Raw genomic sequence first — 13,588 nt, forward strand, 5'->3', positions numbered from 1 at the left:
CGAAAATGTCTGACAATATTATTGAAATCAAAAAAGTCACAGTAATCAAGCAGTATGCTTTCATTGTGATGGGAAATTAAGGATGTACGATCGAAAAAAGGGAAAAGTAATGCCAATTTTTTAAATGTTTTTTTTTAATACCTACATATGAGAGTAGTCCGAAACTTGGAAAAAAATGGGGTCACCGCGCTTGTTTTTTTTTTACAAATATACATTAAAAATTCACAGATTTTCACAAAATCACTAAAAATCAATTTAACAGGTCAGCATTTTCCTATTTATATCATGATTGCATTTTTCACTTTTACACTGTAAAAGAACAAACACATTATAAATTTAAACTACTTTGAAGATTTTACTTACATTAAAATTGAGCTAAAAAATCACCATATTTATTTTTTAAATAGCGACAATATGCCCGAAATTTTATTAATGGAAGAGGGTAATTTATTAATTTTGATAGTTTTGACTAGATCAATTTTCATGTACTTTGCAAAACAATAGCTTCTTTTGTGAATTTTTCAAAACCACATTGTTTAGTAGACCTGTCTAAAGAGCACGTCATAGGTATTAAATAATCCGCTTTCAAAAATTCCAAATTTGAATAAAAGATTTTTCAAAGACACACATCTCTCTGTGTCTTTCTGTCTTTGGCTGTTTGTATATCTGTCTCTCTGCCATTATATTTATAGAGGCGAAAGCTATTGTTGTGGAATATATCGCTAAACAAACAACCAGAACGAATACAACTTTGAAATAACGATACACTGTTACCGGTCTTCTTGCAAAATTATTTGAATAAAGTCGAACGCCATATGAGTGGTGGGCCACTCTCTCTGCGAACAGATCGCGGCCATCTGAGCATAATTTGTTCTTCTACATTTTGAAGTATTGCAGTAGCATTGTATTACCAGGACACCATAAAATGGCATAGCATTATACGATTGTGACTGTAACGTTAAAGTGGGAGAGAGATAGATGGAATTGTTGAAGTCTTACGATTCAGATATCCACATCGAGTACCGAGTCACATTTACTTACCTGACACTTAGTATTGACATCTGCACAATGTTTAATCAACAATTCAGCGACGTCTGCATGACCTCTTCCAGAAGCCGCATACAAAGCTGTGGTATTGCTCTACAAAAATGTAAACAATGTTAAGATTGCTATTCACCAATAAGAACTAAATCCTGTCGGCATGGTATGAGGCATATACCGAAAATGTCTGACAATATTATTGAAATCAAAACGTCACAGTAATCAATGAGTATGCTTTCATTGTGATGGGAAATTAAGGATGTACGATCTGAAAAAGGGAAAAGTAATATCATTTTTTCAAATGTGGTTTTTTTGAATACCTACATATGAGAGTAGTCCAAAACTTGGGGAAGAGATGTCACCGCGCTTGTTTGGTTTTTTTACAAAATGACATTAAAAATTAACGGTTTTTCACAAAATCACTAAAAATCAATTAAACAGGTCATCATTTCCTATTTATATCATGATTGCATTTTTCACTTTTACACTGTCAAAAGAACAAACAGATTTTAAATTTAAGCTACTTTGAAGACTTTACTTACGTTAAAAATGAGTTAAAAAGTCACTATATTTATTTTTTAAATTACGACAAATATGCCCAAAATTTTAGCAATGGGAGAGGGTAATTTATAAATTGTTGATAGTTTGGACTAGAGTCAATTTTCTCAAACTTTGCAAAACACTAGCTTTTTTGTGAATTTTTCAAAACCACATTTTGTTTAGTAGGTCTGTCTAAAGAGCATGTTACAGGTATTAAATAATCCGCTTTCAAACATTCCAAATCGGAATCAAAGATTTTTCAAAGACACAAATCTCTCTGTCTCTCTCTGTCTCTGGCTGTTTGTATATCTGTCTCTCTGCCATTACATTTTTTCGAGGCGAAAGCTATTGTTGTGGAATATATCGCTAAACAATCAACCAGAACAATTACAACTTTGAAATAATGATATACTGTTACTGGTCTTCGTGCAAAATTATTTGAATAAAGTCGAACGCCATATGGGTGGTGGGCCACCCTCTCTGCGAACAGATCGCGGCCATCTGAGCATAATTTGTTCTTCTACATTTTGAAGTATTGCAGTAGCATTGTATTACCAGGACACCATAAAATGGCATAGCATTATACGATTTAGTGACTGTAACGTTAAAGTGGGAGAGAGATAGATGGAATTGTTGAAGTCTTACGATTCCGATATCCATACCGAGTACCGAGTCACATTTACTTACCCGCTCCTTAGCATTGACATCTGCACCATGTTTAATCAGCAATTCAGCGACGTCTGCATGACCTTGTCCAGAAGCCGCATGCAATGCTGTGGATTCGTACTACAAAAATGTGAACAATGTTAAAATTGCTTATTCACCAATAAGAACTAAATCCTGTCGGCATGGTATGAGGCATATACCGAAAAAGTCTGACAATGTTATTGAAACAAAAAAGTCACAGTAATCAAGGAGTATGCTTTCATTGTGATTGGAAATTAAGGATGTACGATCGGAAAAGGGAAAAGTAATGTCATTTTTTTCAAATGGGTTTTTTGAATACCTAAATATGAGAGTAGTCCAAAACTTTGGAAAAAGATGGGGTCACCGCGCTTTTTTTTTTTACAAAATGACATTAAAAATTCACGGTTTTTTCACAAAATCACTAAAAATCAATTAAACAGGTCATCATTTTCCTATTTATATCATGATTGCATTTTTCACTTTTACACTGCAAAGAACAAACAGATTATCAATTTAAGCTACTTTGAAGATTTTACTTCCATTAAAATTGAGCTAAAAAGTCACTATATTTATTTTGTAAATTGCGACAAATATGCCCAAAATTTTAGCAATGGGAGAGGGTAATTTATTAATTATTGATAGTTTGGAATAGAGTCAATTTTCTCAAACTTTGCTAAACGATAACTTTTTTTGAATTTTTCAAAACCACATTTTGTTTAGTAGGTCTGTCTAAAGAGCACGTCATAGGTATTAAATAATCCGCTTTCAAACATTCCAAATTTGAATAAAAGATTTTTCAAAGACACACATCTCTCTGTCTCTCTTTGTCTCTGTCTGTCTGTATATCTGTCTCTCTGCCATTATATTTTTTGGTGGGAACGCTATTGTTGTGGAATATATCGCTAAACAACAACCAGAACAATAACTTTGAAATAATGATACACTGTTACCGGTCTTCGTGCAAAATTATTTGAATAAAGTCGAACGCCATATGAGTGGTGGGTCACCCTCTCTGCGAACAGATCGCGGCCATCTTAGCATAATTTGTTCTGCTACATTTTGAAGTATTGCAGTTGCATTGTATGACCAGACACCATAAAATGGCATAGCATTATACGATTTAGTGACTGTAACGTTAAAGTGGGAGAGAGATAGATGGAATTGTTGAAGTATTACGATTCCGATATCCATATCGAGTACCGAGTCACATTTACTTACCCGATCCTTAGCATTGACATCTGCACCATGTTTAATCAGCAATTCAGCGACGTCTGCATGACCTTCTCCAGAAGCCGCATGCAATGCTGTGGATTCGTTCTACAAAAATGTAAACAATGTTAAAATTGCTATTCACCAATAAGAACTAAATCATGTCGGCATGGTATGAGGCATATACCGAAAAAGTCTGACAATGTTATTGAAATCAAAAAAGTCACAGTAATCAAGGAGTATGCTTTCATTGTGATGGGAAATTAAGGATGAACGATCGGAAAAAGGGAAAAGTAATGTCAATTTTTTCAAATGTTTTTTTTGAATACCTACATATTAGAGTAGTCCAAAACTTGGGAAAAAAGATGGGGTCACCGCGCTTTGTTTTTTTTTACAAAATGTCATTAAAAATTCACGGTTTTTCTAAAAATCACTAAAAATCAATTAAACAGGTCATCATTTTCCTTTTTATATCATGAGTGCATTTTTCACTTTTTTACTGTAAAAGAACAAACAAATTATAAATTTAAGCTACTTTAAAAATTTTACTTACATTAAAATTGAGCAAAAAAGTCACTTTATTTATTTTTCAAATTGCGACAAATATGCCCAAAAGTTAAGCAATGGGAGAGGGAAATTTATTAATTATTGATAGTTTGGACTAGATTCAATTTCTCAAACTTTGCAAAACATAGCTTCTTATGTGAATTTTTCAAAGCCACATTTTGTTTAGTAGGTCTGTCTAAAGAGCACGTCATAGGTATTAAATAATCCTCTCTCAAACATTCCAAATTTGAATAAAAGATTTTTCAAAGACACACATCTCTCTGTCTCTCTCTGTCTCTGTCTGTCTGTATATCTTTCTCTCTGCCATTATATTTTTGAAGGCGAACGCTATTGTTGTGGAATATATCGCTAAGCAAACAACGAGAACAAATACAACTTTGAAATAACGATACACTGTTACCGGTCTTCGTGCAAAATTATTTGAATGAAGTCGAACGCCATATGAGTGGTGGGCCACCCTCTCTGCGAACAGATCGCGGCCATCTTAGCATAATTTGTTCTGCTACATTCTGAAGTATTGCATGGCATTGTTTGACCAGGATACCATAAAATGGCATAGCATTATACGATTTAGTGACTGTACGTTAAAGTGCGAGAGAGATAGATGGAATTGTTGAAGTATTACGATTCAGATATCCACATCGAATACCGAGTCACATTTACTTACCCGATCCTTAGCATTGACATCTGCACCATGTTTAATCAGCAATTCAGAGACGTTTGCATGACCTTGTCCAGAAGCCGCATGCAATGGTGTGGATTCGTACTACAAAAATGTAAACAATGTTAAGATTGCTATTCACCAATAAGAATTAAATCCTGTCGGCATGGTATGAGGCATATACTGAAAAAGTCTGACAACATTATTGAAATAAAAAAGTCACAATTATCAAGGAGTATGCTTTTATTGTGATGGTAAATTAACAAAACGCACAGCTTGCACTCTGATACTGAAGGTGACAAATAAATTAACAAATAAAAACTAGAAACGTCAGCAGTTGACTCATAGTAGTCATTTATTTACAAAAAACGAACAGAACAAAACAATGCGCATTGCATAGTCCATCAACGGCGACGCAATTTAAACTCGTCCTTGAATACACTGTATTCAATCCATCAATAATCAAATAAAGATTATCATACGCCGAGAAATGCGTTGACCTTTGGTCTTGTACACACATGTATAAAGTACCGCCGACTTTAAGGAAATGACATTTTAAGTTTTATCAAAGATTTTAAGCTTAATATAAAATAATAACGTGTTTTTCGGAGGAAGTGTTAATAGTTTGCCTGATAGACTGCAGTGTATTATTATTATGTAATATAGATCACATCTTTGCCCTTTTATAGTTGCGCAAAAAGGTGACTCACAAAATCCGTCACCCTCACAATAACATCGCCCCTGTAATTTCTTTTTGGTCGCTAAGCCTGTCAAATTTTTTGTCGGCAAAGACGCATCTTAGACCGGCAATTGTTTTTAAACTTTTTTAAAACCAACGTGCTACTGTAGTTCGGGAACACTTCAAAATTGATAAAGTTTGTCATACATATCTCGGAATGTTAAAATATCACGGCTTAAATTCGGCGGTAAACGTCACCAGGACAGAGTGATATGGAGCGATATTGACATGGGAATACGATAAAAACATTGATTACAGAGATTGTTGCAGAGAATGTGTTTATATAAGAGGAAATTTTTACATCCTACTACGCAGCTTACTGAACTGCCACTAGCCATTAGGATATTTTTTACTTCCCGTCATATCCACCTATTACTTGTTTCCGACGCATGTAAAAATAACTATTAATGTAATATAATTATGAACTGGTAACGTCATGCCACAAGTCTTTTCGCTTGAATTTTTACTAGGGAATTACTCAAACCTGATTGTTGCGATCAGTATCCGTCTACAGTTCAGTCCTCACCAGACATCAGATGTACCGCGAACCGTATTTGAAAACGAACACGCCGGTAGAATTTAACTTGGTGACTTTATTTTCAAAATACCATGAGAGTTACAACTTCAGCTACGTAACGTCCTCTCTCTCAGAGACTAATTTCTTTCCCATTTATTCTAATTGTGTTTTTTAGTATGTGATCAACATTTGCTCTGAAGATCTCATTCATTTGATTCTGTACACTTTTATAATATGGTACCACCTGAGGGCGTTGTAAAGTTGAAACATCATGCGAAAACGCCTGTGAAACAGCGCTTCGTACTAGGATGTGAAGCATGATGCATAGTGTGCTTACCACAGATAGCTATGACATAAATATCAACTACATAATAGCTTTATTTCTGTAAATTGCTCAGTACAGTTACATTCTACTTGTACGTTACATGACAATAACATTTCGAGCTGTTGCATGTAGGTCCCATTAAAGCAAATATGAAATTTTCTCAAATATTTCTCTGGTTCAATTATTTTTTCCGCGTTCTATAACAGTCTAGAGAATGAAATGTTACTTCCTCAAAATGAAATTGATATTGATTTCGTCAGTGTTCAGCATGAAGGAACAAAAACGTTTGCCATCTAAACTCTGACGTAATATCGGAGATACATGTGAAGAATACTGTTACCGTAAATATATAAACTGATGAAATATTTCTCTGTTTGACGTCATCCTATACGGATATATTTCGCGGAGCCGTACAACTTCGAATCGAAGGCGAAAAGTTATGCGACTCCGCAAAAAACACTAGTCAACGGGATTATATATTTATCACATGAACAGTCTTCATAATTTTCGGTCAAAATAATAGTCGAGTAATACAACAACATTGTCGCGACTTTGGTTTTATTTCCCTGGATTATTTCATTTATGAGTAAAACGACCCATCGACTTGGAGATATGCAAATATTTACTGGATACTTCATAAATCCGATCAAGTTTAAATTTTGATAAACCGAATTCAATTTTAGCCAATCAGGTATGCTGATTCGGTCAGTCACGTGAACTTGTTGATCATTGTCTCGCGCTGTCTCGACGCCAAAGGAAGTCCGTCGTCGCGTCGGCTGAGAAGAGAGGGGGCTTCAGCGTAACTGCAGAGTAATTTAGAATATTTTAAAATGCATTTATGAAGAAAGACAACACCAAGATCGAAACTATAGTTTTTATTCTAGAAGGTGTCGAAGCTTTAAAACCATCACTAACATACTATCGTGGCGAGCCCGAACAGTTTAATTTGATGACATCCACCAGACTCTGACCCAGACTAAGTACGTGGCCCCGGTCAACGCCGGTGTCAACTCGTCAATCTCGATCCCGATGGTCACTGTTTATGTCTTACAAATTTTGATTTTTGCAGTTACACACATCTCTTATCCGCGGATACCTTCAAATTTGTAACTTGACTCTGTTCTGTTGTCCTGGTCAACTACATACATCCATGGCGCGGCTCTGCAGAGTTCAGGCTACAGCTATATCTGACAGCTGATGTTTTGGCTACAGTACTACGCTGCCAGTTCGATTCGAATCTATAATTTAAAGAATTTTATGAGATGAAGGTTATTTAGCGTTGTTTTTCGAATGATTTGAAATATTTTGCCTTCTTCGTCGCTTTGCGAAGATCATACTGCACTTATTTATACAGTTGAACTTAAGGGGGAGACCCACATTCACATACACTTTTCTTTAACCTGATTTTTCACCATTAAAATGAATCTTTAACCCAACATGTAGTATATGTTTGGGTAGGTCTACAGTTGAAGATTATAAAAATTGTGAGAATATTTCAAAACCTGTTTGCGTGTGTTTGTTTTGCTCAAAAATGTGTGTTTTTGAGTTTTTTCACTTAAAAAAGTGTAAGTACGAAAGGGTGATGGCCATTGGTAAGCCGTTTACTGCAATCGATAGCAGGGTAAGGTGTGTAAAAAACCGTGTCTTGGATTTTTGATACTCCGCTTTGTTTTTGCACAATTAGCCTTGAAAGTGAGAAGTGGTGGATTCTGAATAAATTAACGGCTTTTGTCCACGTTTGTCACGATATCTTTTGTTTTCGGAACTTAATCGAATTCTGAGACATGGTTTTGTAGGAACAGTCACTAACTACAACCTGTGCAAAGATAAGGCTAATCCGTCAACGCGGCGCCATGTTACACTCTCCAGAAGTTGCGATACATTGCCAAAACGGAACGGAGTAAATCGCAGAAATGTGTATGCGACCCTTCGAGTCGCACAAAGTCAGCTAAAATTCCGGTTCGCTCACATTTTCGGTGGAAATTCCCAGCCCATAATGAAGTACAGGACTTTTTACACGATTGTTTGAATTTGCGGTGTGAATGAAATTATACATGACGTGAAAATTGGAAGAAAATGAACACTGAAACGGCCAGTTCGCCGCGTAAGCGTTAGGCTTTATTTACACAACTGTCATTCCGAGCTAAATCTGGGGATAATCTTCTTGCTAAATACAAACTAGCGTATTAACTGTGCACTGTAGTGTACCAGTTAAAATTTGATTATCAAGCGAAGAAATGGCTGGCTGCATATATACTTCGTAAAATTATGTGAGTTTGCATGCCAAGTCCGATGACATTGTGTTTTCCTCTCTTTTGGTTGCGCAATCGTCACCGCGCTTTCAGCTTCCTGCCCAGAGAGAGACACGTGACAATGAATTTACAATGTGGTACATACCGACAAAGACGAAGTTCATTCAGACGCCGTGTTGAGTACGTTAGCTTTTACGTTCCGTACTGCATATTGAAGTACGATCACAGTCCGCCTTGAACGTGGCATGGAGCTAAAAACGGAATGCTACATGAACGCGGTTTCCGACCTCAGAAGCACCAGTGCCGGGCTAACTTTGTGTTGTGCCATGTTAGAACCCATCGTTAGGCTAAACTAAATATAACACCTGACAATATCTGGTATCTAAAACGATTTCCTAATAGAAAGATAAAAGGTTGGCGAAAAACTGAAATAAATCGATTCTGACACGAAACTTGAACAATTCTAAAAGCGACTTGTTTTGGCTTCGCGAGTGCCATGGAGGCGAGTACCTAAAACAGATGTGAATCTGTGACCACGCTGATATTAAACTGAATGCGTCATTCTAAAACCGCGACGGTCGAATTTTGTACAAGTAATGAAATGCGTGAACTTCAATCAAACAGTTGAATATCGCGTTGGCTGATGTGTGGAAACGAGCATTCGTCGTTCTCCGGAGGCGACGATAGATAGGCCAGCAGCACGCTGTTTTTCAGCGTGGATTGAGTTTATCCACAGGAAAAAGTAGTTGCTGATTCAAAAAAGCACGTTCATGGTTGTTTAATTTTTTTCAAATTCATGGAAATTATTCTCTCATTTTCAATTTTGGCTTCATTAAATTTATTGCATAAGTTTATAATTACCTAATAACAATTCAATCGCAATGATTTTAAAGCTATACCGACATGAATTTGTGCTGTGAAATATCGCATACTTTTCAATCGAGATTGATTTCGACCCTGGACTTCGACTCACTTCATGAGCAGTCCGCCAATAAAAGTTCAGTTGATCGAGACAAATTATATATGCTCTATGATTAGCTCCGGTACAGATTGAAAAACAAATGCTTGGTCAACATTGCGTTTACATTGTAAATCACGGCATCATTCTAAACTGTACGTGCATTACCCGCATCACGTTCCCTCTGTGTCCGCATAGAATTTACAAAACAATAAGCTCACGTTTCCAAACCGGGCAGAGCAGACACCGGCGCGATTTTCTCGTTATAAAATTTCGAACTATTGGCATATTTCTAATTTCTACTGAGAGGAATGTTGCTCGCCCAATTGTCGAAACAAAAAGACGTCGCAACCATTTTCACAAAAAAGATAGAAAACTTGTGGTGACGTACAGACAGGAACGTAATCTTCATTGCATGCTTTACGTGTAAACCGTAACGTAGCGGTAACAATTTTGGTTGCCCGACTTCACTGGGCATTTGCAGACGTTAAAAAATCATCTGACATTTTTATCATCAGTCGCAATTAGTTCGGAGCGGGATTGATTTTGAATGTCGACCTTCATAAGGTGCAGACAAACATGTAAACTGTTATCAGAAAAAGACGTAATTTTTGGATTTTCGGAGTAGCCTAGTTTGATTGGGCGGGGTCAGTTTTGAATGTCAGACTATACTTTTCATTGAGTCCACGTCATTTGTTAGCGGACACAAATGTACGTTTTGGTTTTCGGCGGCGATTAATTTTGAATGCTGGACTTTATTTAGCAAACATGTAAAGACAAAGACCTACTGTTTGGATTTTCGGCCGTTATTTTTTTTGTACGGGAACAGTTTTATTTAACTACGTGTTATAGGAAAACGAGGTAAAAATTACGTAAACTACAACGAGCAGCCTCTCTGTTGTGCGCAAGATGTATCACCAGTTTTTGTTCGAAGCTCAGTTTAGTGTTGAATGAGTAAGCGTTCTGCGTTACATTCCTCGCTTGCGACCATTTCCAGTTTACACCTTTTCAACGCATCGGAAACTGGAGTTTTAAGCCTGACTGTAACTCTGACAATTTTAACTGTTCTCTCATTCCCGGCCATATGCTTGATATTTCACTTTTGTGGACCATGCTTTTGCAATCGACGGCTACCTTCAGCATGTTCAGTAGCCACGACATACTTCCTGCCGGCAGCTGGGAAGAAGACTGACGCATGCGCACTCCTCCGGACGGAATTAACGTAATCTACTTACGCTCTTGAGATAGCATTGACTAATCTGGAAACCGTTAAGACATAAGAAAAACACGGCACGCGAACTGGCCTACAATGTTCACTTTTGTTAAAATCTAACTCATTTCCGAGTATGTTATGGTTTCAAACTTATCGTCCACTCAAAGGCCATATTAGACAGATTCAAAATTTACCATAAAACAAAAAATGACCAAAATCACTCAAGGAAGGTGGGTCTACCCCTTAAGTTGAGGCGTAGCAGTTGGGTATATCGCCAAGTTCAACATCCGCACACATTGAACCGTCCCTGTGACTCGACTGGAGTGCTGATAATGTTACTAATTTTTTATTATCCAGCTATTGTTGTAAATGAGCTTCAGATTTCCACCTGTAAGCTAACGGCCGCTCTCCAAGCAGTCGCTTGCGTTTTATACAATGTATGGCACCGGTAACGAATAATCCGACAACACTTAGTCTACCTTGTTAAATAACGATGTGTATATGGATACTTATGTGATGAGATCATAATAACAACTTAGTTCTACGAGATGACCTTTCTTTCTTTCTTTTCTTTCTTTTGTAACAGCTCGTCTACATTTGCTTTTGAATATTTTCCATTTTGGGGTTATTTAAACCTAAATGTTTCAGTCTTCGATTTTCATGGATACCATTGGGTAATTGATGCTTTTTATTCGACGACATATCTTAGGCCGTGGGAAACGAGATAAGATATAAATGCGAAAACGTGGTAAAGAAAAAATTCAGTTGAAGAGTAACACTCATTTTTTGCCGAGCATGGACAAACAAAACTTCTCAATGGAAGTGGATGTGCCTCTTTTCTTGCAAACGACTTTCGTTTCATTTCTTTATCAACATAAGCCATTTGCGAAGAAGCCGCGGAGATACAGAACAGTTTTAGATATGACAATGAAAGCTGTTGCTGATAACGGATGAATATTAACTGGCTGTCTGAGCATCCGGGTATCTTGATTCACAATCACGTACATCAACTGTAGTCACGCACGGTTTTCATGTTGCCGAGCAACCACTTAATAATTGAACTCAAGTGTCCTTATTCAAATTGCTCCCGTTAGACCGCAACACACTAGCATTCATAGGCAGGTGTATTGACAAAATCCTGACCAAATCATTTTACAAATCACTAATTGAGATGAAAGTGTCAGATTGTGTAATTGACATTCAGAAATTTTGAAATCGAAATACCTAAATTGTCGGCAAGTTAATCGACTCTTTTTAATATTGCTAATTGTACTTGATCACGGATCATTTTCGCCGCTCGTGAACTAACATCGTTTTAATATACATACTTCTTTTTCAATTTTTTGTACATGGAGTAGGTTTGTGAACATTGTAGTTCTGAGTCGATGAGTTAATTTGGCCGTCGGGTGGCAAATTGATTTATCACAACTCTTGCTCTTCCTCCGGGTAACAATACAGCATCAATTTGAAGATAATCTATTGCATCGATTGTATCAACTTGAATTTGATCACTTGGATATCTATAATCCATTTGGATTGATGATAAAATGTACTAAATCTTTCATAACACCTTTAGATAGCGATAATCAGTAATAGACAATATTGTCGCATGAACAAAGTCATTGAATGCCGTTGCAAGCACCAGTAGAAAGCAGATTTGAAAATAATTCACAGTTTTTATTTGCAAAGTCAAGGTTAACTTACAGCTCAATTCATTTGGTCAGACTGTAGTATTAACGATGGCAGTTTGCCAGCCTTTACGTTCAGTGGCTTTTGAAATCTTCCTACCACACTGTATGCTGAATATCCCTCTTATCTGGTAAATTCCTCATGATATGCCACTCCTTGTTTCATGCGTGTTGCTCTCTCCTAGCACGCTAGTTTTTAGTATATGTCCCAGTATGATAGCAATTGCACTGGAATTGATGTAGCTAAAGTAAATCTTGATGTTAACAATTTTGACGATCCTCTTCATACTCTATCAAAATTGCAGGTCGTTCAAACATCATAGTTTTATTACCATAACAGACACACATGCATGCAAATTGAGAAATGTACTTATGTATTTGAAGTGGACCTTTCGAGAGAAAGCGTTATCTTGTCTGTCTAAAGTAAAGTAGAAACAGAATATACGATTCTTAAATGCAAAACAATTGAAAATCTACATTTATGTTTTAGACGAACTGTTCGAATTTAATTAACTTCGAATGACATTCTGACTTTAACACCAGTGGGTCAATCGTGAATGTGCAACTCTTCCGTTAGCACAGATGAAAACATTTAATATTCAAATCTATTTATTGTCAAATACTTTGTACTTTAGACTACCTATACTTGAAATTTGAAGTAATAATTTTAGGGTTTCAAGACTTGTGACGTTTCTGCAGAGCGTCCCGTTCGGATAAAGAATTCATTTTAGGTTGCCTTCAAAAAATGGTGATAGAGGGGGGTTAGGCCGGAGGAATCGCAATTGAAATCTTATTTTTTCAGACCCCCTTCAAACCCTCAAAAATTTCAAGTCCCCCTGTCTATATGGTCAAAACTTTTCAAGTCCCTCACCATTGCCATATAGCCGTCAATTTATTAGGAATGCACGTGGAATAAAAATAAAAGTGTATTACGTAGCTCTGCACGGAGACGTTTAACACACGTCTTATCAGCAGGTTGTAGAGCCATATACCTAGGGCAAGTTCTTTAATTGATTCATTCTCAATGCATCAGTGGACGTTTTGGATTTATCAGTCTAAGCTGACTTGAGTTTATCAAACTCTGGTCAGTTCAGGTCAATGGCATAAAAGGCACAGAAAATGATAATCATGGTATAAAAATTGTGTATTCGTGGCTACATTTTACCAAATTGTGTAAAACTAAGCACAGTG

General features: G+C 36.6%; 1 protein-coding gene across 1 annotated transcript; it reads right to left on the reverse strand.

Moving 5' to 3' along the window:
• Window positions 1-255: 255 nt before the first annotated feature.
• LOC139128875 (GA-binding protein subunit beta-1-like) lies at window positions 256-5,782 on the reverse strand. Its single transcript, XM_070694576.1, has 6 exons — window positions 5,765-5,782; window positions 4,712-4,810; window positions 3,487-3,585; window positions 2,269-2,367; window positions 1,042-1,140; window positions 256-309 (listed from the first exon to the last, which is right to left on the reverse strand). The coding sequence occupies exons 1-6, from the start codon at window positions 5,780-5,782 to the stop codon at window positions 256-258; spliced, it is 468 nt and encodes a 155-aa protein (XP_070550677.1).
• Between the last annotated feature and the right edge of the window lie 7,806 nt (window positions 5,783-13,588).

Source organism: Ptychodera flava, unplaced genomic scaffold (assembly GCF_041260155.1).
Source record: "Ptychodera flava strain L36383 unplaced genomic scaffold, AS_Pfla_20210202 Scaffold_75__1_contigs__length_567515_pilon, whole genome shotgun sequence".
Classification (NCBI taxonomy): domain Eukaryota; kingdom Metazoa; phylum Hemichordata; class Enteropneusta; family Ptychoderidae; genus Ptychodera; species Ptychodera flava.